The sequence below is a fragment of the Anas acuta genome, chromosome W, assembly GCF_963932015.1.
Source record: "Anas acuta chromosome W, bAnaAcu1.1, whole genome shotgun sequence".
Taxonomy (NCBI): Eukaryota; Metazoa; Chordata; class Aves; order Anseriformes; family Anatidae; genus Anas; species Anas acuta.
The window spans coordinates 29,283,505-29,304,670 of NC_089016.1; the positions used below are offsets into that span (position 1 = coordinate 29,283,505).

Below are 21,166 nucleotides of genomic sequence, written 5' to 3' on the forward strand. Positions count from 1 at the left end.
CATAAAACAAATAAAAAGATTGCCAGTCTCCAAAATTCAGCGTTAACAAGAAGCAAACCAAATACCTCCTCTCACAAAGGCAGGTAGGCGCAGAATTCCCTGTGTTGTGTTTCGTTTTGTTCTCCAGAGGAACAAATAAAGCTCTCTGAAATGTTTTTGTTGTTCTTTTTTTCAGTGAGCTGTTGGCAGTTTTTGAAGGGTGGCTGGCTTTGAGGCTGGCCATCGCAAACGCTGGTGTTTAGACATCTACGATGTAGGTTTTGGGAAGTAAAATGGCATCGTCTCTACAGGCTGCAAAGCCTGGGGAGGGAAGTAGCAGTCCTGAAAACGTGCTTTAAGTTAAATGGAAACCTCTTTTCTTTTCTTTTCTCAGGGAAGCACGATGTTGGGAGTGTGAAGAGCAGCCCCGCTTTTTATTTTCCTCATCCTTGCTGCTTTTCATTTCAGGTTGCCTGTCCGGTCTCCCGCAGATGAAGAAAATCTCGACCTCTTACGAAGAGCGCAGGAAGCAAGCGACTGCCATCGTCCTGCTGGGGGTGATCGGGGCGGAATTTGGAGCTGAAATTGAGCCTCCCAAACTCCTGACTCGGCCGCGTAGCTCTAGTCAAATTCCCGAGGGATTTGGTTTAACCAGCGGCGGATCAAATTATTCCCTGGCCAGGCACACATGTGAGTATCCTGGGTGCAAACAGCCTTTGTGAGGCCAAAAAAAAAAGGGGGAGGGGGAGTAAGATGTCTGTTTTAGTCTGAACCTGATGAATTCAATGGAAAATGCTATATAAAACGTTACCTTCTGGTCCCTGTGAAATGTGGTCCTGCAGCGCTACTGTAATTATCCTCGCAACAAGCGGTAAGCATGATCTTATGTTATCAGGTGGTTACACATCTGTGTTGGCTGTTTCGTGTTAGCATCGCAAAATCTAACAGCAGCAGCTGCGGCTTCGGTGCCCTGGATTCCTGCAAGTGTTTTGGCGAGGTTCCCGAGTCTGCTGGTGTGTTTTTGTTGTATGTGGAGCCTGGCAAGAGTCCCTTCTCTTATCTCTGTGAGATCTCCCTGCAGCACTACGGGCTCAGTGTCAGTATTGCTTGAAGAAAAGTCCGCTGTGTGCTTAGCTGTGAAATAATCCCAGGGCAGAGCATTTCTCCTCCTGCCCTGGTGCAGTCCTCACCTGATGCCCAAGTGAAAAACAGGAATTATAGAAAATAAGCGTGTGGTCTGGGCTCAGAGCTATTCACAACTTTTCTCCCAGTGTTTTTGTTTATCTATTTGCTTGCTGGTTCTGTCACATTAGGCTTAGCGGCACTGTAAGCTCCAGCTTTGAACTCCTATTAATCATCATCTCAGAAACCCTGCACGACTGGCTGGCTGACTGCGAGGCTGAAATTCAGTCTTTCACGCAGGTGAAGCTTGACACGCTAAAATACTGTAAATTTAGATCCAGGCCATGAAGTAATATCTGAAATGGATGGAGAGGCAGAAGAAGATCAGAACATTTTTGCCTGTGACGGTTTGGTGAAAGGCAAGCACTCTGTTGTTTGCTACAGAGACCCCCTTCACATCCCAGCCAAGAACTCCAGGCTGTGGGTATCACTCCGTGTATGTAGCAGTGCAGAAGGAATTATAAAACTGAGCAGTTGTTCAAAAATTAAACGTTTCTTGGAACAGGTAAAAGCAAAGCTACGTGTATGCGCTAGGACTTGCAGTTATTCGTTGATTTGCCTTATTTTGACTTTAAGGCACCACCGGTTCAGACGATTCCCCTCCTCTGCTGTGGGCTGACTTCATTAAGATGTGGTCATCTTTCAGTCTTTCGTTATCATATACTGAAACTGAGCGGGCCATCCAAAGCTATCAGAGACATGGCATGTGTCCTAAAAGCACCCTAATTTCTATTTCAGGAGAACTTACCAAAATGAATTACTTCTTCATTTACACGGATAACGCGTGCACGTTTTTTGCAGCCTGAGTTGCAGACGTTGTGATTCCCTATATTTCGGAAAACAGTAATTGTGACGATGCCTTTTTGAGGGAGCTGAGTTCTGAAATCCATCCAGTGACCTTGCCTGACATCCCGCATTAATCTCTGCTGACCTTACAAGTAGTTCATGAGATATTTAATTATAAAATGCCACCCAAAGAATTTCTCATTACAGATGCACCGCATTGCACTTAAACTGCAGCTAATGCTGTGTTTATAAAGTTAATGGGCTGATAAATCTGAATGACTCCTCTGTCCTGAATATGAAAATCCTGGATTCTGTGGTTAATGCGGTGTATTTTTCAAAGCATCTGCCGCCAATGCAGTTATTAATGATAAGCATTTTGCCCTTTAACTCAGTCAGTGTCATATGTGACAGCACGTTCGCGGCGTTGGGTTATTTATATTGTTTTTTGCAGGCTGTGTGTTCACGCTGCCTTCCTTCCAAAGCGAATTTTCGGGTTTCTGTGCTATAATCCACGGCAGTCTCTCCAGTTTTACTAATTTCCTTAATCTGAAGCCAGCCAGCGGTTAGGTTCCTAGCTCAGGCTCGTGAAACCATTTTTTATTTTTTAATTATCTTCTCCCCAGTTTTAAAATACTTAATATGTTCGTACCACAAATCTTGGGGGTACTTCTCCCTCGCTGTATGAAAACTTCAGTCCCGGAGCAGTTCTCTCCCGCCAGCCTGTCCCTCCTCATCTCGTGCCTCTCAACTCTCCGCACGCTGCCTGAATGGAAAGAGCTAGAGATTTACTGCGTAAAAACTACAAAATGGGAAAGATTTTGTGCCCTGTCAAGGAAGCAAGTAGCAGTTTTCTTCTTCTGCAGGCTAGCTGGTGGTGGCACCGCTTCTTCAGACTGCCAGGTAATTCCCCCTGTAAGCTCATCTTCTCGGTTCATTCAGGTGTTGGACCTGAAGGTTGGTGTTAGTTATGTTTAATTAGATGGAATTTGATTGGAAAACGCCTTCTAAAATGACTTCATCGCTTACAAGAAGAGTAAAACCTTAAGTTTAGTTCAAAGAACCACGTGGCAACTGCTACACGAGCTCTGTTACTCCACGTTGCAGGGCAGGGGGCTGAAATCCCCGGGGTGTCACGGTGTCCTGCTGGGCATCCCCTCGTGCCCCCGGGGGGGTCCGTGGCTCCCAGCAGACCCACGGTGAGGCCACGTCGCTCCCCAGCAGCTCTTTGCCTGCCGCAGAGCTGGCGGCAGCAATTAGTGCAGACGAGCGGCCGCTCAGGATCGTCCCTCGCAGCAGCAATAAATCAGCTGAGCACCTGAACAGCCGCCTTTCAGGGCAAATTAACCAAAGTGGCTCAGTGACTTAATTTAAGAACAAACCGAACAACAACAAGAGAAAGCCCGCAACGTGGTGATTAAAGCAAATCACTGATTTTTTTGCTCGTCGTGAGCGATTGCTACCAGCACATGCCATGTTGCTGGCTGTGTTTTTATGTCATTTATTCAGGAGGATGCTCGGGTCTGCATGGTCCCGTGGTTGGTGGCACTGTGCTGATCCTTTTGGATCTGTGTTTCAATCAACACGCTCTGAAATTCATTACAGATCCAAGGTGTGCTGTGGTTTGCTTTTGTTTTCCCTCAGGTTGTTGTGATTAGATCAGTGGCTCGAGCAAAATTTTGTCCCTGAAGGGAAAAAAAAAAAAAAAATGGAAAAATGGTGGTTTATAAAAATCTATACCTTAGCCTTAGAGATAATATTTAGAAAAAATAGTCAATCCGTATGGCAGAAAACAGTCAATCTTTGTGGCAGATATTCTGCCCTCATTTAAATCTGTTGGTGTTTCTTTGTTATTGACTTGAACAACAAAATCCAATCTGAAAAATTAAATTTCCCTTTTTACCCAAATCCTGTAAGGGACGAATGATCCGAATTCGGTATTTTTAATCAGAGGTTTCTTTTTTGCATGCGTAAAGGATGCAGAAAGCCCCTGGCTGCAGCCCCCGGCTCGCAGCGGGAGCCCCAAAGCTTTGCAGTTCTGGTTTTGCTGTGTTTCGTGTGGCTGATACCTGCTTTGAAATCGTGGTTACGTTCACAGACGGTCTTTGGCACAGCAGATTTGTACTGAAATATTGCAGTGGGCTTTCCCAACCAGCAAATAATAACGTGCACGTTCGGTTACGTTATCTCCACGCAGTTTTACCAAGTTAAAATCCGTGTGCTTTGTACATCAGGTGGGAAAACCAGAGTCACACGAGCCTTTTGCTGCTCAGTGTCTGTATTAAGTAGTGCCCGCGTGTTGTCAATCAATAGTGTGAATGCTTAAAAAGAGCACTTCAAAATAACTTTATGAACTGTTGCTTAATAAGCTGTGACGAGTCAATAAATCAGCCTGTGCTTGCCCTTGTAATGAGTGAGATGAAGGGAAACTCAGAAACTAATTTAATTCATCATACAAATTAACATTATTCCTTCATTAGGCTTGCAGATGCCAAGCCAAGCATCCTTGCTTTAAAAGAAAAGGAGGATTTGGAGTTTCAGCCTCTCACAGAGCTGTGTCCCAGAGTGATCCCAAGCTTAGCAGGGCTGGGGGCATCCCACCATCAGTGTCCCACGGTCAGCATCCCACCTTACAACACCCACGGGTATAACACATCGCTGCAGGTAGGGTGTGTGCATATAAAGGGCACCGGTGGTACAGAGGAGGTGCAGTTGGGGTCCCCAACTCGTACAGGCTGTGGCATGGACGTCACTTACTTCCCTGGCATCGTGCATCTTCCACCGTTTGTTCAGATTGAAATAAATAGCATTTATTTCTAACGGTGTTATACAGTCAACAGGAATGAAAATAAGTTTCACGCACGGTTATCAGCCAAGTCATGGTGGCTTCCTCCTTCCTGCTAGATTATAAACAAATGTTGGATTAAAACGATAGTTCGCTCTTTCTAGAGCACCGAAATATAATTCCGTAGTTAGAGGAAGAAAGCATTTAAGCCAGCGTAGTTGGGTTCTCTCCATAAATTGAAACAAGTCTGATCTAAAACTCATTTACTGTCTTGGAACAGAATTGATCTTGCTTTCACATTTGATTCCCCCACTGCAGATTTTGAGAGGAAGAAAAATGGCATTGTTAGGTCAGTTTAACTAGGCCATAGTTAGACAGAAAGGACCGGGAAACCAGCTATTACAAACATTTTTCTTCTTTTTGCCTTTGTCTTCCTTCCTAAGGATTTATGTAAAATTCTTGGAGGGTTTTAATACAACTTCGGGGCCGTGTTCGTGTGGCCCCACTTACACGAATTCCTTGCGGTCTGTTCACGTGCTGTGAAAGGCAGCACAGAGCAGCCTGATTAATAGAAATGCTGTGAATTTACTACACCTAGAAATGGTGGTTCTGACCTATTAAACCTCGAAATGTTCAGAATTTACATAGATAATTAAAGCTGAGGAAATATTCCCATTACGATTCAATAGTATTTCTGATGTTTTTAGGTCTTCGGAGTGAATAATTATACTTCCTTTTGGATCAGAATAATGAGTGAGGAATAAAAAAAAAACACATTTTTTCTTTTATTGTAGGGAAAAAGATCTTAACTGTCCAATGAAGCACCAAGGTGTATACGTGCAGCAGAAACAGCATTCAGCAAGGAAACATTTAATTCTCAAAATTCTGAGAGGTTATAAATTTCCAGGCAAATTTTGCTTCCTTTTGCTCACTGACCGAGGGCAGGAGGCCGGCTTGGGCATATTATATTTTAAATTATATTATATTATATTTTGAAGGACCATTTTTGCTAATTCCAAGTTTTGCTGTATTATCAGATAACATGAGCCTCAACCAACGATTCGAATCGTCTGGCACAAGACGTGAGGATTGCCCTCCTGTAGTTGTCTTTCAAAACCGTGTGGGCTCCTGAGCAGATCTTATAGAGGGGGCTGTACCTGAGCCCTCGGAAGAGCGAAGCCCAAAGTATGACAAGTGTGAGCTGGCCAGCGAGCCACGGGAGTGTTAATTGTTTCCTTTCCCTCTGAAAGGGCTCGGGCTGAGCGAGCCGGGAGCTATTGATTTCCTGTACAGTAAATGTCCTATTGTTCTCTGCCTGTCAGCCTGGCAGGTGGGTGCAGCTTGGGCCTTAACTGCAAAATTTGGCTTCGTCAGGAATATTGAGGATTAATTTTGAGCCCTTGCGGGGCGCCTGAACCAGCACGGGGCGAGCAGGGAGCCGCAGGAGAGCAGTCCTCGTGCGAGCGGGAGCTGCAGATAGAAATCTCGCAGGTATCTTGTCTCATCTCCGCTACAAAATGGCTGCAGCACCAGGCTGGCTTCTTGAAATTTTCTCTCTTCTACGTGGGCATCCTTTTGGCAGCCTGGTGTAAAATGAGGGCTCCCCCCAGCATAGCTGCGCGTCTGCAGATGGGAATTGGGGCAGGGTTGTAGTGGCATCGCTCGGTCTGACCTGTAAGAGTTGGGGATGGTTTCCTTCCAGTCTCTTTGTTTTTCTCCTTGCATACAGCAGCAATGCAAATGGAATTGTAAATTATTTTTTTTTTCCTCTGAATAAAATGCAGTCCGCATTATTGACATGCACAGGAGCTGCCTAGCTTCTTAATAAGCTGTAAACCACGCTTGTGAAAAGAGATTTAAAAAAAACAAGACCAAATATTCATGGCAGTTCTGAAATTGCCGTAGAAGCTGGGGCCGTTGCACCTGTTGCAAGGACAGAACATAAATGATGTGAAGAGATCGTCAGGAAAAAGAAAGTCTCTTCTAGCATAAATTCAGTCGAGAAAATGAAATGCATCAGAATTACATTTAAGGCAAAAAAAAAAAAAAAAAGATGCTGGAAACGAGCTCTGTAAAAATTAGGAAATTTGATGCTAAATGTGATCAAAACCTTTTTTTTTTTTTTTTTTTTTTTTTTAAGTTTTCATAATTTTAACTTCAGAAATAATCTTCAAATGGTGCAACTAGCTATATTTTAATTTAGGCCAGAAAACATTCTCTGGTTTACACCCATGCCACAAGCTATGTGATAGAAGTTCCCTGCTCTGGGAGTAGGAAGGGACCGAGGGATATGGATTTTTACCCCAGGTACCCAAACTTGTTTTCTCTCTTTCTCCTGGCATTTCACACAGGTGTATGTCAAACCAGGGAGAAAACCTCATCCAGAAAAGGTGATAATTTCTTAATTTCTTGTAGAAAAACTGTGCCCACCGAGAGGGGAAGAGAGGGAAGACTGAAGAATTAGTTAGAGCCATGATTCTTCACTTTCTTTTCTTTTTTATGTAAAATCAGAAAAGATTCAAAACAGGTTAAGCCATATTTTCGGAGTCCATCATTTTTATTTAGTTGGAACTAGATCTTGTGGCAGATTATGAGAATGGGAATCAGAGTTATCAGTGTCTTGTTCGTGCCTGTGCTATTGATTTTCCTGAGCAAATTATTTAATTTTTTTTAAATCTATCTGCAAAATGAGGATAACAATGCTGACGGATGTAATATGTTTAAAGCTCCTGAGATCCAGCAAGGAAAGGCATGTTAGAAATTCAAAGGGGTGCGTGCATTCAGAACGGCCGGGTGTGCTTCAGCAGTCAGGTCACGTTTCCATTAACAAAAATGGCACAGGCAGGTAAGACTCGACCCTTTATTTTTGTGTTTGGGTAAATGGAAAAGTGGGCAGACTCCGAAGTTCAGCACTGCTTTCTGGAGGAGATAGCTCCGTGTGCGCTGCCTTACGGGAGGGATGCTCCCACTGAGGGCACGTGGGAGGAGATCCAGAGCATGGGCAGATCTTTCTGTAGCCTACATTTTGAAATCATTAAATAATTAGGTCCACAACATCATCCCCTGCTAGCTGGGGGAGCTCCGGTCTGTTTCTGGTCCCCATTTGGACCTCCAGTTGCTCCCTGGTGCCCCCCAGCACATCCCCGTGCTGCCCCAGGCAGGGACTGGTCCCAGACTGGTGGCAGCGGTGGTGGCAGTGGTGGTGTCAGTGGTGGTGGCAGTGGTGGTGTCCCCTGCCTCGGGTGGGCAGCAGAGGGGCCCCGCGAGGAGCCCCCATCAGCAGGGCTCTTCCCGGGCTAATTACCTCTTTACTGCGCTGACTCTAATGTGACATGTTTATTGCCTTAACTAACAACTCATTAGCTTAGTTGATGTTTTTGTCAATATTAATTCGTTCATTTAAGCCGAGTCAAAGCTTAAACAAAGATGTCCAGGCTGAGAAACGGGCGGCAGGATGACTTTTGTTTAGTTCATCTTTTTCCTTAGCTCAATTTACACCAGGTAGGTGTCAGCAGGAGCGGGGCTGGGAGCATCCCTGCGAGCAAGGCCGGCGTATTTCATCGCAGCAACGTCCGAGCAGTCACGCTTTTTAATAAGATTCTTGTATTTGAGACATAAAATTCCCACAAATTAAAGCTTCGTGGCCTGCCACGCTCCTTAAGAAGAAACTTCCAGTTCGTTTGTTGCTCACACACCACGGCTCGGGGTGAATTTATGAGTGCAGCGTGCCTGCCGCTGGCTCCCCTGGAAGCCTAAAATGACAGGCGGCGTATTTAATAAAAGAAGAAACTCGCGGCAGACGGTTCTGAAAACTCAAGAAAAACCTGTTAAAATCAATAGGTTATCTTTACTGCAATAGCCAGCTAAATGAATGTTATTAAGAGGTAACAAATAATTATGGAGAGATAATGATAAATTACCTGTATCTGGGAGCGGTGCTGTAGTGTTCCCGTGCATTTATATATAAGCAATTACTTTTATTTTAATGAAAAACTAATCTATCGGATGAAATTATACAGCACGCTTGCTGAGTTGGCAGAACCTGGAGGAGAAGTTGGATTTGCTGGCCTAGTTTGGGGCGTCGTTTCTCTCGGCTGTATTTCTCTCTAGAAAAAAAAAAAAAGATACCGCGGGAGGAAGGGCGAGTTAATCAAGGTGGAAACCAGGAATGTGGTGTCATCGTAGAAAAAGGGATGGGCTCATTTCACTCCACTGCCTAAATAAAGCATCACCCGTGCATCTAACGCTGAGGAGCTTTTTGTAGGAAGGAAAGCAGGGAGGAAAATCCCTGCTGTAAAATCGCCTCTCTGCTTCCCAGGTCACCCGTGCCTGGGAGCTGGTGCTGCCCGGGCCGCTCAGCGGGGAGCAAGAATGAAGCGTAAATTACCAAATATTATAATATTGAAGCGTTTCAATCATGCTTTCGATTTGAATTCAAAAGAAATCTCAGTTTTGTTGCTGTCTAGCCGTCAGATTGCCCGCACCTCGCAGGAGCTAGCCGCAGCGAGCAGCCCAACGCAGCAGAGCCGAGGCAATTCCCCAGCTCCCTCTCACTGTGCCCCTTCTCTCCCGTTGTGCCGGGCAGGCAAGGCGCTGACGTTCCTGCTGCTGCAGCCGCCGAGCCCCAAGCTGCCCGCGCACAGCACCATCCGCAGGACCGCCATCGACCTGATCGGCCGCGGCTTCACCGTCTGGGAGCCCTACATGGACGTCTCCGCCGTGCTCATGGGCCTGCTGGAGCTCTGCGCCGACGCCGAGAAGCAGCTCGCTAAGTAGGTACCTCCTTAATGCACTGCCCAAACCCTTGTGCCTTGCAGATCCTGCTGCTAGAGTTGGTTCGAGTACAAGTAGGTGTTTGGTAGGCGTTCCTTGGGCCACAGGGCACGAACCCTCCGGTCACATCAGCAGTAACTTCGAGAAAACAAATGAGTGAAGGCACATCCATATCTAAAATACGTTTGTCCATTTTTTTTTAATATATTTTTACCCTTTTCTAACCATAAAAGTAGCCTTTTCAGCAGGTATTTTGCACCAGCGTGTCTCAACACATGGATTTTTGTCCCATGGTTTCATGAGCCATCCTATCCGAATATGAACTGGTTTGGAAAGCACACTTTGGGAAAGGAGGTTGGGTGGTCACACTGTTAATTAACACGCTGTTAATGGCATCAAGGCAACTTGCAGATTTAAGGACTGCTAACAAATCACGAACTCAATAGACCACAGCCTGTCTGTTGGGCCAGAGGACAACTTATTCAAGTGTCCCAAATAAAGATTTATGTAGAATGCTGTCTCAGATATGTTCTGGTCTCCTCAAAATAAATCCTTTCAGTTCGGTATTTGTAGCTGGGTCTGTAAAGGAAGGGGTGTGTGAATTTCATCGTGACGTCTGACACTTTAGCCTAAAACACAGGCTAAAGATGTGATGCTGTTCAGATGATGTTTCCTGTGCATGGAACTCGAAGTGCGCATATGTTCAGTAACTTAAAAATAGCTGGAACTGCAAAACTTCAGCTCTGTCTGTGCAGCACCGGAATAATGTGTCTGTAAGACTCATCAGCTGGATCTGCTCCCTAAACGTTTAAAAAAAAAATATTAGACATAAGATGATAGGCTGATGAATTAGAGTGAAATAAGAATCAGTTCTCTGAATTTGAGGATAGTATTGTGATTTTTCCTGCCCTGTTTAATGTTTGTTAAATCACAGAAGATTATTGCCTTTACTTGTAGGGTGGCAAACAGATTTCCATTGTCTCAGGGCCAAGCAAATAAAACCTACAATGCCAGAGCTACCGCAGTTAAAGGACTCACTTTAGTCTCTCATGAATGGTATGGTGTAGTAATTGTTCTAAAATTAGTACGTGATTTGAAAGATCATCTTCACTTCAGGGCTGCCCCGCGGACAGTTTGCCACCTGCCGGGGTGTGCGTCCAGCTCCCTCCCCTCGTAGCGTGCAGCGTGTCGCCGGTCGAGGCAAACCGTGCAGCTCTTTTCCCTATTGTTATTTTCAGTTCGGGTCTTCTGCTCGCTTCATTTATCACAGACGAGGCTCTGCACTTGCTGGTGCCATATCCTATCAATCACAGCATGGGATAATTATGGCTAAATGCCTAGGTGAAGTCATTAAGATGACTTGCATAATAAAGGTAGCGTCTTACGCGTTTTCTGTTAAGATCATGGACTTCCTGAATTTTAGTGTTTGTTTTTTAATGTATGTGACTTTACGTGAGGTGAGTAGCATTTCTGTTGAATATCCCCAGACTTTATGATACGAGAGTCAAGTGCAATAAACTGGGGACCTGATTCTCACACAAATAGTCTTTGCTCGCACTGTTAATCTGATTAATGGCAGCAGAGCTATTTGCACAGTAACGGGTTTTGCAGTATAGTCTTTATTTTTATTATTGTTTGCTGTAAAATCGACCCTCTTCTTTGAAGAAGAATAAATCTGAATAAATTTTTATTTAGTTCTTATCAAAACAGCAAACCACGCAGGTGTGCAAAAGGGAAGGCTCTGATTTGTCTGTGGAGGTAGAGTAAAAAGAAAGTAAGCAGCAAGCACGGCAGGCTGTTTGCATGATGCAAAATGATGCTGCTATGCTTTATGGGCTTTCAAAGCTGTTTCAGGCTTCCTGCTTTTAATGTAAAACCTTGAAAAATATTAGTGGGTGTACATTAGCGCTGTTGAGACAAAACTCTCATTTGTCAGTACAGTTATTGCACAGGAATGAATTAATCCCTCGCTACAGCACAGAAAACATAGCTCCTGCTCTAGGTGGAGCATTGCCCTCAGCAGATCCAAACTTCGTATTTATTTGGTTGTTGGTATGAATTAAATTATAGTATCAGACTATTGGGCATCTATTTGGAAAATAGCTCTTACTAAAAATATTTAAATAATCTAACGAATAATTTTCATCACACAGAATAAGAAATCATTGATGGTTTTTCTAACAGAAACTTAAAATGTTTTTGTTTCTTAAGTTTGTATTCTTTGACTGTGATAACTTCGTAACTCAAATGCTTAAAAATTTGGGTTCTGAATTTTGCCTGATGGGATGTTTCCCTGCAGGACACGAAGCCAACTCTTCAGCTTGTGCGAATCGTGGTGCTGCTGTTGATTTCAGCACAGCTTTCCCAGTTTGCTCCCGTTGCAAATCTTTGTGTCTGGCACCCCAAGCGTTGTGTCAATACTCACTTTTATTTTTTTTTTAACATATTTCATGTTTAATTTTTATTTTATGTAGTGTTTCCTATGTAACGTTTTAATTAGTGGTATTCCTTAAGCGTTAATTAGTAAACCACTCATTAGTTAATAAACCACTCATTAATGGGGAAGCAATTTCATTCCTGTAGGAAGACTTCATGGCTGGTCTGTAAAATTTTATTTCCAAGATTTTTGCTTGGGAAAAAAAAAAAAAATCTTTTGTCTAAAATTGAATGTCATCGTAATTGATTATTTAGGTATTAATTTTACCTAAATTTGCTTTTCTCAAAATGTGGAGGTTCCTGTTTCGGTCGGTGCTTTGCTTTGTGGCACTGCTGCTCTCTGTCGAGCTGCTGGATCCATCCTGAAGCGTGGGGGAGAAGGAATCGTACGTCAGGGGGAAGGAAACGTCTGCCTTAAGCTGCAGGAGGCCTCCAGCAGTCAGGGAATATCGACAGGGACGGGTAATTGTGTGGGCAGCATAAGGTACTCGGTTATCATCCAGATATTCTTCTTTACAGCATTGCTGGAGTAAAATTGGTTTTGGTGCTAAAAATATTCTAAACAATTATTTGTCTCTTCCGAGCCTATTGTTTGGTAAATCACAGCAAATGCTGTTCTGTGGCGAAACCGGTGTGTCCTTGTGATTAGAAACACCTAACACCTCACAATAGTGTTAATAAATAACAATAGAAAGGCACGTTTTTAGATAATTTTGGTTTTGTTGAGGCGTTTTTTGCTGGTAGTAATAACTCCAAACAGCACGAGCACTGGTAGAAGCCCTGCCGTTAACCGTGGTATTGAGAACTGAGCTCTGAGAACCGCTATGGTAGGGACTGGGTCTTATGAATGAGGTTATTAATGGTTATTAGTGAAGGCACGTGCGTTTTACGGGGTGTGTGCAGCGAAGGGCTGCCAGGTTTGTCTCAGCACCACGTGTGTGCCTTGTGCGTGGCCGTGCTGAGGTTCCTGGCTCTCTGTTTGTGTTGCAGCAGGTCCGATATTAGCGATTCTTCACAGCGGTGTGAATTTCCTCGGGCTTTAAGGAATGAGCGATCGCTGTGTGCTGGGGGGTTAATGGAGAAATATGTACAAACTGGGGGGAGGTTGTTATTTGTCTGGACCTCAATTATTTCTCGTAGCCTGACAGAGCAGCCCAGGCGCTTTACCTTGCCCCATTGTATTTAAATGTGGGCTCGCACAAACCGAGGGAATACAGTTCTTCAGCACGTAATTTTCATCCCGCTATTACATCCTTAGCTGTCATAAAGATTAGTACGGCTCTCTGTACCCAGAGCACTGAATAAATGAATGTATCAGCATGTAGCCTTGAGGAGCCCGATGCAATTTTCATCATGATAAATTGCATAATAAGCGAGAAAGTGTTTGCTTATTAATCCATAACAAGATTTAGATTGAAAAGGGCCTGTTACCTTCCTGACAGATACAGTACTGACTGCAGACAGGCTGAGATGGAAAGAAACAGAGCAGCAACGTGTGCAGGGGGTTAAGTGTGCATCTTACCCTCGCGGTGCCCTGCTGAGCTGCCCCTTTTTGTGCCTGATTTACCGTGTACACAATAACAGAGCACAGCTGCCCGGCTTCTCTCCCCGATGTTAAGAACGTTTTATGAAAGAGCTTTTATGTCAAGCTTGTGCTTTAAGAAGGGAAAAAAAAAAAAAAAAAAAAACCGCTTCACGTTTATTGACCAAAAAAAAGCGCTGTTTTCTTTTTTCCTGACTGAATTAAAGAAATATCTGAGCTGAAATCCCAAACTCTGATATTTATAACTCCTCCACTCTCCCAGTTCATCCCAGTCCCCAAAGGCCGCAGCGTGCTCGCCAGCCGTGCCGAGTGAAGCTGCTCAGGCATGAGGATTAAGAGTATTTTTCTAGCATTTATTAGGCTTTGATTTCCTGGCGTGGCTGACTGTAGGGAGCGGTGCTGCCTGCGATTTCTGCTCCTTGAATTACAAGCTACACCGTGATACAGATTGTGACACCATCTACCAGAGTTAACAAATTACCTTTTACTTGATCCGTATGTTTATATGTAAACGTGTACTGAAAATTGGGCTAAATATTGTTAGTTTTGATTGTGTTTAGCGGAAACCTTTAGTTTTACGTTCACGTGAATTGCGCCCGTGCAAACGTGTGCTCTGTAGTAGGGACATCCCGAATTTTTCAAGTACAAGGAACAACTTTAGATTATAGGCTAAACAATTGCAGAGAGAGGGGTTTTAAAAGGAGAAATGAGAGCTGGTGCTTGGTCCTGAAGGTGATGAAGCAAGCTGGCGTGTGCTGCAGCGACAGCAAAGTGTTAAGCGAGGAGGAGGAAGAGGAGGAGGAGGAAGCTGAGCTCCCAGCTTCATGCTGGGGAGGAAGTTTGGGCCCTTCCCCTTTGTTCAGCCATCGCTTCGATGCACACGTCAAGAAATGTAGAGCTCTGATGGCCAGATTTCGTGTTCAGCACCATCAACGCCTTTTCCTTCCCCATTTTTCCTAGAGGTTACCTGCAGCTCTCCTGACCTACCTGGTTCATTTTCACTGGTTTCTAGGATCAGCTTTTAAATGCACCCTCCTTATTTCTGTAGTAGTAAAGTACGCGTCTAAAGTAGGTTTAAAATAACTTATTTCAGACAAGTACGTTGTAGAGATTCCACTCAATTTCTTAACAACCTAAAATGGTTTTGTACATTTTAAGAGCGCCAGTTTCTATCTAAATGCTTATCCGGATTTATTTACTCTTTCAGCTGCACAATTGTGAATAAGATTACGTGATTCTGCGAACGATTTGAGTAACAAAATGCTTGAAAACATGCCTGCTAGTGAGAATCAGCATCTCTGTAAGAAAGCTGATGAAAAAGACAAATGAAGAACTACACAGAGTCTTTGGACCCCAGATTCTTACTTCTGAGGTTAATCTGTCACAGATTATAATTACTATTACTATTACTGTCACGAAAATTACTACAAAAAATAGTAATTCCCCTGGCCCTGTAGGGTCGCGAGCGGTGGGGTTTGGCCTCCTACACGTCAGCCAACAGTCAGAGGCATAAAGAGGTGTTAGAGGCAGGGCTCCTGCTGTTGCGTGCAGGTGGAATCTTGTCTCTGGTGTCAGCCACGTGCACTACAGGACGGGCTGCAACCATTTTGTCTGTCATGCTCTCAAAAATCATCCCTCAAATGTCTGCTGAGGCCTGCGGTGGGAGGCGGGGGGTGGCAGGGACAGCACATGTCGGTGCAGGGCCCTCCTGACGCCCCTGGCCACAAGGACATAGGTCTGGGCCTGAAGGGCGGCCTGCCCTCCCCTCCGTACGTTGGGTTTGTATCTGCCCCCGTTTGGTTGGGGCTTGGTGCAGGGTGCCCGCTGCCCCCTGAAAGGGGCCGTGGGGAGCAGCTGGCGGCCCGGGAGGGGGCTGATCTCTGCCCACATACTGCCACTGCTGAGCCATGCTAATGAATTCACAACAAGCCTGTTGCTTTGCGGGGAAGCGCACGCTTTACCAAGCACCCTGTAAGGAGAAGCGCTGCTGGCACAAACGGGAAGCCTTCTCACAGAAAAAAGGGCCAAGACGTTGAAGTTATGATTGCTTGCGGAAGATAATGAGTCTGGGCTGAAAGGCTGGCTCTGGTACCTGCTTCCTCCTTCATCGCTTCTGTCTGGAAAACCCTTACGTGACTTTTTTAAGTCACATTCAAATACGCTTTTACAAATAAAAAGGCCATAGGGACATCTTTATGGTATTGGTGCAGAGACTTTCGTTTTCAAAAGCTGTAGTTTTGATCTATATACATGGGAATAATAATATCTATACAATATACATGGGAAAGGAAATGATAATAAACATTGGTTTCATTTTTGTGAATTCGGGTCTGTAATGGTAATCTGTACCTCGTCTTGTTGCTCCAGAGAAATGGTTCATTTGGCAGAGCACACTTGAACCATGCTGAAATTCTTTGTTGCGAAGCATTTAACTTGTAAGCATCCAGGAAAAAAGCTCTCATAAAATTATTTTTTAGTACACTTAAAAATCTTAAAAGGAAAAAAAAAAAAAAAGAAAAAGAAGAAAGGAGCAATTAAAAAGATAAGTAATTTAACTGCTCAGTTACAACACTGCCTAAATTCTCTTCTAAACCATAAGTGGACTTTGCAGTGAGCTATTTATTTGACTTTGCAAACTTCTGCTACTCTTAAAAAAAAAAAAAAAATCAGTAGAAGAGCCCCGGGGAAGAGAAACCCTTCAAATAGTGCCCGAGGTGACATTTTCAGTGCATCTGATGAAATGACATGCCACGCTTACTTTCTCTTACCCACGTTTTTACATGTGGTCTTGGGGGAGTGCTAGGAAATAAAACCTTTGTGCTTTCCATCCTGGCTCTGAAAATGCAGATTTCCTTCAGTCTCGCTTCCAGATAACGTTATGCTGTAGACTTTGCCTTTTTTCATGGAATAAAGCTATCTTGTGTTGTCAACGTGCACTTAAATGCCATAGTTTAAGAAAAAGTTTCGGATTTATTAATACTTAACATGTATTTGTAATGCAAACAGCTGAGGTGTAGAAATTCCTTTAAAACGCGATGCCGGTTTGTTTTGGCACTGCTCGCTTGGGTGTGTTCTCATCCCATGCAACGTGGGAGCACCTTGGCTTCATCCCTGGCCTTCCGAAACAGGGAGCACTGATGGCTGAGCACGGCAGCATGCAGAAAAAGGCTTCATTTTCACAGAAAAACGAGCAAAAGAAATAGCAGAGAGAGAGTTTCAGTGCGTTCTTAAAAATAATTTGTCATGATTTAGCAAAACCTCTGGGGAACTGCGCTGTACTCGCGTGGCTGACTAGTACCAGGAGGGAGCAAAAGAAAATAACATTTCTTTTGTCTTTATTTAAGAAGCAAAACAAAACCCTAGTGCTGCTTCTTGGTGAAAGTGTGGTCATAGCAGCAGAATATGTTACAGAAAAATTAAAAATGTTTCAGAGCTGGCAAATTGGCTTGTGTCTCCCTTTCCTTTCTGCAGTAGACCTGTTGGAGTAGACCTCTGTAGGAAGGGCTACGTGTTCAGACTAAACCCAACACCGGTTCCCAGATGCTTCTCCCCCTTCTGTAAAAGCCCAATTCCAAAAACGTGTTCTTCCCTCTAGCTCTTTTCTGCCATTTCTTCTTCCCACACTGCTGCTGGTTTCTGTTGGGGAATTGTTCTCTCTTGGTGCACCAAAGCCAGCAGGTGAATACCGCTTTGCCACCAGGGTCTTCTCCCATAATCTTTAACCATCATCAAAATGGTGCCTTGAAGTGTTGTTAAATTTTGTAGCCCAGTTCTCAGCTGGATCAGGTACACCTTTATGCAGTGCTTTGGTCTTCTAAAGGTGTAGGGTTGTGAACCCAAAGAGGTACCTTTGGGGTGGTTTATGGACTGTGAGTGCAGGAAGGATTGGTAGAGTTGCTGGATAACATCCAATTAGCCTAACAAACACCCAGGCTGCTGTGGCATAGGGAATGGTGATAGTTAAAGAAATGTTAAGAAATTAAGCTTTCAGACCTAAATTAGCTGTGTATCTTTTTTGTCACGTAACACACTGTCACAATTACCAAATACTGGATTTTACTTTTGCTTAATGTAGTTACAAGTTACTTACAGTTATTTTATTGTTTCTTACATTTATCTTCTCATAGCAAATAAAACGCTGTGTATGGAGAAATTAGATACCACTTAATCCCTTAGTGTTATTTGAAGGCTTGCGGTAAAAACCCGAGTGTTAGAAATGGTAAAGAGCATTAGAATAATTTCATAGTAAGTAGGAAGTACAGGGTACGAGGCTGTCTGTCATCTCTTCATGCTTCTGTAACTGAGTCATGCGCTGAATAAAATCACACTGAATAGATTCAGTGGCTTTAGGTCTTCAGGAAGCTTCTCGCTTTAATCTCCTGTAACCAGCGCTTAGCTGAATTAAGTAGAATTACTATAAACGGGATATTTTTCACCCTGTGTTTAAGATTTTGTAAAGGAGTAAAACGTAAATTCTTTGGGAGACATTCTTCATTTGCCTTGTCCTCGCTTCTGTGATATGTATTCAGCACATACAGATAATTTGTTAACAAGGCCTTTTTAACACTTTGGACAGATGCACATACTGTTTTCAATCTTCATGGTTAATTATTCGATTTTGTATTTGATGATAGAACACCCTGACTCCTAATCACCGCTCATTGTTGGGAGTCCATTATATTCTAACTGTTTGAGTGCTCCCGTTGACCTTGAACCGACATTATAAGCTGTTTCTAATCTTTTCACTCTATATTTCTAATGCTCCTTTTCTTTCTCCCCTCTTTGTCTGGTGCCCGTTTAGCATCACAATGGGGCTGCCCCTGAGCCCGGCGGCCGACTCTGCCCGCTCGGCGCGACACGCTCTCTCGCTCATCGCCACGGCCAGACCACCCGCCTTCATCACCACCATCGCCAAGGAGGTGAGCTGGGCGCTGAGCCCTCGCAGCAGTCCTTCTGCGAGACAGAAGCAAGCCCGTGTCCTGCCCTTCCTCCCCAAAAGGGAAAACGAGCGGGCGAAATGTTTGTGTCCCCGCGGATTGCTCTTTCCAGTCACCCGTAATTAACGAGCGGTTTCATGCTGAACTCAAGCCGTTGAGCCATGCCTGGCTTGATTTGTTGTCTCCTGACGAACTGGTTATACAAACTTCAGATAGCGATGTGTAAAATCCCACTTTCTTTCGGCAATGCAAACACCACCCAATTAAGTACGAATTCAGACTGGGTGGAGATTTAGCCGTGCAATCTGGGGATGTGGAGTGGGGACGGTGCTGTGAGGTTAGTGTAGGGTGGGCACTGTCTTTGAGATCCATTTGAGTGAACCCAGGTTCTTGGAGCTTTTACTTGGCCAAAAAAAAGGCCTGTTATAAAGCAGACATTTAATACTCAAAGAAATATGCAGCAATATGTGAAAGTTATGTAACCAGGACCCAAGAATGTGCTCATCTTGACCTCACATTTTACAAGATTGAGAATTAAAAAGGTAGACCTGTGTTTAAAAACTGTTTCAAGGATAACCAACCTTTAGCTCTACCCATAAGGGGGTATGGGAAATAACCCGTATGTCTCAAAGGGAAGCAAAACGTTCTGCGTGGTACGGGCTCTCAAAGTAGCATGCATATAACATTAAGCAGAGATGGAGAATGTACAGCAAGGCACGTTTGCATAAACCCTGCTCTTTGCTAGGTGCACAGACACACCGCCCTGGCTGCGAACACGCAGTCTCAGCAAAATATCCACACCACCACTCTTGCTCGGGCTAAAGGAGAGATCTTACGAGTCATTGAAATACTTATTGAGAAGATGCCTACCGACGTCGTGGACCTTCTGGTGGAGGTGAGGCTGTGCTGCCTTATGTCTTTGAGGTTTTGATGCAGCAGTGGGTAACTTACTGGCCTGGACTAGCATTATAAAGTTTCATTTTGTGTGTTTGGTAAGCTTACGTTTACCAAAAATTAGTCTTCTGATAATTGTTTTCTGGTGCTCCAAAGGGTTCAAGTTGCCAGTACCATTGCTGTGGTAAACACCATTACGTGCAAGCCAGTTCTGGTTTCTTTTATCCCAATCATACTTTAAATTAGATATCAAAGCTGCAGTCAGGCCCAGAAATGTTTTATTTTTGCCTGTCAGAAGGTTTATTATGAAATATGTAATATCAAATAACATTAACTTCTGTTTCCGAGGTTATGGACATCATCATGTATTGCCTTGAAGGATCTTTAGTTAAGAAGAAAGGTCTTCAGGAATGCTTCCCAGCCATCTGCAGGTAAGCTCTTCCCTCAAGAGTACAGTGAAGAAAATTATAAGGTCACCAGAAGGATAAATTTCTTACTTGGAGTGAAACAGTCTTTTGTGTGATATTTGCCCCGTAAAGCAGCAAATGTGAAGAGTGGTCACCTGTAAGCCTGTACAGGCTTTTAATTTACATTCACATCTGACAGATGTGGACCAGAAAAGTGTTAACAACTCTTTAAAGATCAAGTATTTTAAAAATCCAGAAAGATGAAAACATTGTGCAGTCTCTTGAAAACTTGTGTCCTGCTGCCCCTTCCTACATCCTGGCTGCTCCACTGGAACAGCTGCACAATCTGACCAGGTTAATTGTACAGGTTTCTGTCAAAGGGTGTATAAATGTCTTTGTTGCCGTTGGTGCAAAAATGATAATAACATTCTTGAGTCATAAGTTAGATTCACGTGTGCAGGACCTGCTTGAATGAGCTAGTTGACATCATCATACAGGCTGTGGGGAAAAATATAAAAGGGGCAGGGGGATGTGACTGACATGGTGAGAGCAGAAAATAAGGACCTGGCTGGGAGTATCTGGGGGCCTCGTGGTGGTGGGTTGTTTCCAGGTACCCCGTACAGCTGGCGGGCACTGTGGTGGCTTCCAAAAACACCTTTCGGCCAGCTGCTGTGTGTCAGTACGCTGCCACCAGGCCAGGAGCAGCCAGTTTGAGGTAGGTGGCAGAAGGTTTCCAGGTGTGCTGAAGACACACGCTGGCCACACAGGCACTGCTGTCCTAGGGCCCCAGCACCATGGGGGCTCCTGGTCCCTGGAGGTCCGGGTGCTGGGCGTCTCTCCCACTGGCAGCACTGGACGATGTGCAGTTTGGGAGCAGGAACAGAAGCTGAAACAAGCTGAAAACAACAAGTGATAACTGCAGAAGTCACAGGGGAGGAGAAGGGTGGTGGTGGTGGTCCCCTGTGGTCTCATGTCCGCCTGGTCAGAGGGTGCCGAATTGCACAAGGGGCTCCCACTGACCCTGGCAGGGAGCTGAGCACAGGCAGGCGATCTTGTAGGCAGCTCCTGCTTTACTCCGCAACTGGTACTCCTAATAGTAAAATGGGATTTAAGACATGTGAACATTTACAGCATCCTTAGACTATGATAAATATCCCAGTCACACTATTAAACTGGTACAGCCGATAAATTAAAACATTCATCTCTCAACCATTACATTTTAATTTAATAAGCTATTAAAATATTGAATAGTTTCAAGAAAAGAGCTATTATCCTGTTGACAGATAAGATACTGATAGAGGTAGTCTTCTTTCTTCCTGATCCTTTAAAAGGTTTAATTTAACATATAAATGCAAGGGCAAGTGGAATTAACGCAAAAAATCTCCCTGTTTCTGTTGTACTTTTATAGTTATAAGTTATCTTAAAATTTTCTTAAATGACGAGTAAT

General features: G+C 44.1%; 1 protein-coding gene across 2 annotated transcripts in view; it reads left to right on the plus strand.

Moving 5' to 3' along the window:
• Positions 1 to 21,166, plus strand: part of WDR7 (WD repeat domain 7) — a 95,471-nt gene that overhangs the window by 47,959 nt on the left and 26,346 nt on the right. For both annotated transcript variants that reach the window (XM_068664860.1, XM_068664861.1), the window contains 5 exons: positions 448 to 669; positions 9,315 to 9,501; positions 18,283 to 18,400; positions 19,164 to 19,313; positions 19,661 to 19,743. In XM_068664860.1, coding sequence (XP_068520961.1) covers positions 448 to 669; positions 9,315 to 9,501; positions 18,283 to 18,400; positions 19,164 to 19,313; positions 19,661 to 19,743 — 760 coding nt within the window. The remainder of the gene's footprint in view (positions 1 to 447; positions 670 to 9,314; positions 9,502 to 18,282; positions 18,401 to 19,163; positions 19,314 to 19,660; positions 19,744 to 21,166) is intronic.